Below are 6000 nucleotides of genomic sequence, written 5' to 3' on the forward strand. Positions count from 1 at the left end.
GATAATTCATGTACCAGGTGGGATGGAGCAGGACAGCATGGAATTTCATCGTACTACCGAGGTGTGCAATTTTAAACTTTTAAATTGTTTATTTCTGGAATTTTTATTTAATAGTTTTTGACTACAGTTTACCATGGGTAATTAAAACTGTGGAAAGCAAATCTGTAGATAAGGGACACTACTGTATGTGTCTATAGTAGTATCTTTTAAATTACTACAATTCCTATTCAATTCAAAACAACAAATGTATATTGTGATTTACTATGGACAAGAAACATTGTTCTAGAAATTACAGAAACTATAGAGAAAGGAATACATTGACTTCTCTCAACACATATAGACTCTAAACAGATGAAAAAACAAATATAAAATATATAACCAACCAGAATGTAAGGTAAAAAAAAATCAAATCTATAAATATAGTGGAATCCAGAAAGGTTCAGTGGATACATGGCATCTATGATGGGCACTGAATGCTGACCAGGGTCCTAGTAATTAGAGATTGATGATAGAGTCCATTCCAGATCAAGGGAATCAGCATATAGATATTAGGTGTATTCATCTAATAGTGTATAGTCCAGTTTGTAGGAGTGTGAGGTACAGTGTGGTTGGAGTAGTTGTTATTATTATAAGTATTTTAAAAATAAAATAGAACCAACAAACTTAAAATTTGTATGTAAAGACTTGAATGTAAGACCCAAACCATAAAACTCCTAGAAGAAAACATAGGTGGTATGCTCCTTGACATTTGTCTTGGCAATTATTTTTTGGATTTGAACCAAAAGACAACACAAGACAAAATTCAGCAAGTGGTACTACATCAAACTAAAAAGCTTCTGCACAGCAAAGGAAAACATCAACAACGAACAGCAACCTACTGAGGAGGAGAAATCACTTGTAAATCATAGACTTAGTAAGGGGTTAATATCCAAAATATATAAAGAACTCATACAACTCAACAGTAAAAAAATAATCTGAATTTTAAATGGACAGAGGATCTGAATAGATATTTTTTCCAAAGAAGACATACACATGGCCTACCTGTACATGAAAATATGCTCAACATTACTAATCATCAGAAAAATACAAATCAAAACCACAATGAGATATCACTTTACACATGTCAGAAGAGCTATTTTCAAAAAGAGAAAAAATAACAGTGTTGGCAAGCATGTGCAGAAAAGGGAACCCTGAGTGTCGCCGTTGGACGTAATATAAATAGGTGCAGTCACTATGGAGTATAGTATTGTATTTCATCAAAAAATTTTAAAAAAAACTACCATATGATCCAGCAATTCTCCTTCTGGGTATTTATCTGAAGACAATAAAAACACCATTTGGAAAATGTATATACTCCCCCATGTTTATTGCAGCATTATTTACAATAGCCAAGACATGGAAAAAATCTAAACATCCATCAATGGATGAATGGATAAAGAAAATGTGGCATATATAAACATCGAAGTATTATTTAGCCATAAAAAGGAATGAAGTATTGCATTATGGTAAGTGAACTAAGTCAGACAGAAAATGACAAATACTGTATGATCTCACTTATATCTGGAATCTGAAAACAAAACAAAACAAAAAATCAATCCCAAACCAAAAGAAAAAACAAAAACACAAACTCATGGATATAGGGAATAGATAGACGTTTGCCTGAAGTACAGAGTGTAGGGGTGGGAAAAATGAATGAAAGGAGTCAAAAAGCACAAATTTCCAGTTATAAAGTGACCAAGTTATGGGGATATAATATACAGCATGATAACTATAGTTAATAATACTATTGCATATTTTAAAGTATCAGGAGAGTGGATCTTGGAAGTTCTCATTACAAGAAAAGTAAATTTTGTAACTATATGTGGTGATGGATGTTAACTGGAAATATTGCAGTGATCATTTGCAATAGATACAAATATCAAATCATTACATCTGAAACTAATACAATGTCATGTCAATTATACCTCAATAAAATAGTATTCATTATCACTTATATGGAACCACAAAAAAACACGAATAGCCACAGCAATCTTGTGAAAGAAGAACAAAGTTATAGGAATCATGCTATCTGATATCAAACTATACTACAAAGCCATAGTAATCAAAACAGCATGGCACTGCCATAAAAACAGACATATAGATCAATGGAATGGAATACAAAGCTCAGATATTCTATTCAATAAATGGTGTGGATAAAATTGGACAGATACATGCAAAAAAAATTAAACTAGTTCACTTTCCTATACCATATACAAGAATAAACTCAAAATGGATCAATGACTTAAATGTAAGACACAAAAGCATAAAACTCGTAGAAGAAAACATAGGCAGTAAAATCTCAGACATTTCTCTTAGTAATATTTTTTTCTGCTATGTCTCTTCAGGAAAGGGAAACAAAAGAAAAAAATAGATGGGACTACATCAAACTAAAAAGTTTTCGTACAGCAAAAGTAATCATCAACAAAATGAAAAGACAACCCACTGAATGGGAGAACATATTCTCCAGTGATACATCTGATAAAGGATTAATATCCAAAATTTGTAAGAACTCATACAACTCAACACCAAAAACATCAAATAACTCAATTAAAAATTAGGCAAGGAACTGAATAGACACCCCTCTAAAGAGGACATAGAGATAGACATATGAAAAGATGTTCAAAGTCACTAATCATCCAAGAAATGCAAATTAAAACCACAATGAGACATCCCCTCACACCTGCTAGAATGGCTATCATAAATAAATCAACACACAACAAGTGTTGGCAAGGTTGTGGAGAAAAGGGAACCCTCATGCACTGCTGGTGGGAATGCATGTTGGTACAGCCACTATGGAAAACAGTATGGAGGTTTCTCAAAAAATTAAAAATGGAATTGCCTTATGACCTAGTGATTCCACTTCTGTGAATATATGCAAAGAAATGCAAAACACTAATTTGAAAGAACATATGCACCCTTAGTTCTTTGTAGCATTATTTACAAAAACCAAGCTATGGAAGCAACCCAAGTGCCAATCAGCAGACAAGTAGCTAAAAGTGGTGGGACATATATACAATGAAATATTACTCAGCCATGAAAAAGAATGAAATGGATGGAACTAGAGGGTATTATGTGAAATGAGTCAGTCAGAAAAAGACAAATACTATAAGATTTTACTTATATGTGGAATCTAAAGAACAATATAAACAAAAATAAAAATAAATAAACAGGTACAGAGAACAGATTAAGGTTTCCAGAGGGGAGGGGAGTTGGGGGAGTGGGTGAAAAAGATGAAGAGATTGAGAAGTACAGATGGTAGTTACAAAATAGTCATAGGGATGTAAAGTACAGCATAGGGAATATAGTCAATAATATTGGAATAACTGTGTATGGTACCAGGTGGACTGGGAATATCAGGGGGAACACACTTTGTAAAGTATATGATTGTCTAACCACTGTGCTATACACCTGAAACTAATGCAAAATAATATGAATGCAAACTGTAATTGGAAAAAAATCTTTTCTGTACCTATTGACATGATAATATAGTTTTTCTCCTTAAATTGTTGATATCATGGATTATATTGATAGAATAATAATTATTGAACCACCTCCAAAAAAACTTACTTGAGTACATTGCTGGATTAAATGTAATTGTTTGGAATCGTGTCTCTATTAATAAACCTGAAAATGTATATACTCATAAATGAGACGGCTCTACAATTTCCTGGGGGTCTTTTGTATTGTCTTTATTAAAATTAAATTTAAACTTGAAAAAAAAGTATTAGTTATCTGTACATATTTGACTGTTTATTAGACCACCTTATTGAAAATGCATTCCTCTGGGCTCTAAAAGAATGTTTTTTCATTTAACTATTATTACAGCAGGTAGATTTGGTGTTTGTTTCCAACACATTTCTTAGTAAGCAAATGGTGAAGCCAGTTCATATCTTTACACTAATTCCTGTATTCCCTCATGTTACACTTTCCGTTGCCCATCCTTGACTCATCTCACTTTCAGCCCTCTAGGCCAAATAACTTATACAAGACACATCTACAATTTTTCCTTGTGATCGTGTATCTGATTCCACACAATCTAATCCTATTACTCCCTGACTTGTGTAGACTCAGGATGTGATTGTATCTAGTCACTTACAGATGATAACTCTAACTGCTCAATGACAGTGGTACAGTGGACATGTTCCTAAAATCATTCCCCTAAAAATCCTTATATTATCATTGGCAGGAGTGTCATTGATTGGAAGCCTTTGACGAAACATTGAAATAAACACACAGGATTTGGTATGTGTAAGACTCTCTGCCAAGTATTCTCAGAATCATCTGAGTAATGAATTGTAGCAATAATGCAGAGAAAGGATTTGGAGCTTTGTACACTAGCAAGAGAAAAAAGTAATTCTAGATTGTCAAGTTTTTGAAAAAAAGAAATGTTCTTTGTTCTCCCTCCCCACCATCCCAAAGGAATGAACAGAGGTGTTAGGTCAAATACAGTTGACCCTTGAACAACATGGGTTTGAACTGTGTGAGTCCCCTTGTACAGAGATTGTTTTTATTAAATATCTGTACTGTTTTTATCTATGGTTTGGAGTCCGCCGATGCAGAGGGCCAGCTCTATGATTAATCTATGCCATTTTACATAGGGTACGTGAGTATCTGCAGATTTCTCTACCCACCCAGGGTCCTGAAACCAATTCCCTTGGATACCAAGGGACAACTTAAGTTTTTGGGGTTTCACACATTATATGTGGATTTTCTACTGTATGAGGTAGGGTGGTCAGTGCTCTGACTCCTGTGTTGTTCAAGGGTCAACTGTATTTTTTGTCTGAAAATTTAATCTCTTTATTTAGCTTTTTTCCTGAGCTGAGCTACAACCAATATTTTTCTAAAGGAGTTGCTGTCTGTTTATAGGTGCAAACCAGTTATGATGTGACACGCTATGAAAATATTTTCTCCCTCTTCTGGGTTCTGGAGCAGCTTCTTCAGAAGGAAAACGAAGAAGGCAGCACTTCAGGTATGGGGCACGATGACCAAGAAATCAAGAAATTTCTTCAGAAGCATGATGAAGCTATTTCCCAACTCTCTGATACATTTCCTTTATTTACTTTTTATTTATGGAGACTGGGCGTTCTCTTGAACTCTATAGAAATAAAAACTGTTGAAAATAACGCACTTCCTTAGCAGTTTACCAAATGTCAGAAGCATACTAAAGTTGAAAAATGAAGATCTTGTACTTAAAATATGTTCAAGAAGATTTTTAAATGAGCATTTTAAATGGATCTCTAAATATAATCATTAATTAAATTTAAGTCATATATCAATTATTATGTCATATTTCTATACTACAATCAGCCAGTATCAGCCTATTCCCATGTAACTGTATCTTACAATGTTACTCAATATAGGTCTATTATTCTTTAGAATGGACTATTACTTGTCTATATCATAAAAGATATTTACATTTTTAAAATATTTCCATGTAATAGATACTAAAGGTAATGGAATAGATCTTAAAAGTTTTATTGCTTTATCAACATGGTATTTAAAATTTTTTTCTTTATTGATTTTATAGAGAGAGGAAAGGAGAGGGAGAGAGATAGAAAGAGACATCAATGAGACAGAACATTGATTGGCCGCCTCCTTCACACCTCCCATTAGAGATCAGGCCCACAACCTGGGCATGTGCCCTGGCCAGGAATCGAACCAGCAACCTCTTGGTGCATGGGTGGATGCTCAACCACTGAGCTACACAGGCCAGGCTCAACACAGTATTTAAAATAAGTGGTTATAAATTATATTTTTAAAACTTCTTTTTCTTACATAGTTTCACTTATTGTCTATCATCTTAGAAGGGACTCCTGTAGGAGGAGGAAAGTCTTCAACATTTGTAAAGGTCATTAATTGCCTTTAATTTCATATAATCAACACATCTGTCAGATACTTTTGAAAGTACTAATTAGTTGTTTAAATGTTTTGTTTGTTTTTTCAAAACATGTTTGTTTTGGT

At 33.5% G+C, this 6000-nt stretch overlaps 1 protein-coding gene across 1 annotated transcript in view; it reads left to right on the plus strand.

The window, feature by feature from the left end:
• The window catches only part of MEI4 (meiotic double-stranded break formation protein 4), a 145076-nt gene extending 139901 nt beyond the window's left edge, over window positions 1-5175 (plus strand). Inside the window, exon 4 of the mRNA XM_036247737.1 lies at window positions 4906-5175. Coding sequence (XP_036103630.1) covers window positions 4906-5175 — 270 coding nt within the window. The remainder of the gene's footprint in view (window positions 1-4905) is intronic.
• Window positions 5176-6000: the final 825 nt, after the last annotated feature.

The sequence above is a fragment of the Molossus molossus genome, unplaced genomic scaffold, assembly GCF_014108415.1.
Source record: "Molossus molossus isolate mMolMol1 unplaced genomic scaffold, mMolMol1.p scaffold_m16_p_8, whole genome shotgun sequence".
Lineage (NCBI taxonomy): Eukaryota > Metazoa > Chordata > Mammalia > Chiroptera > Molossidae > Molossus > Molossus molossus.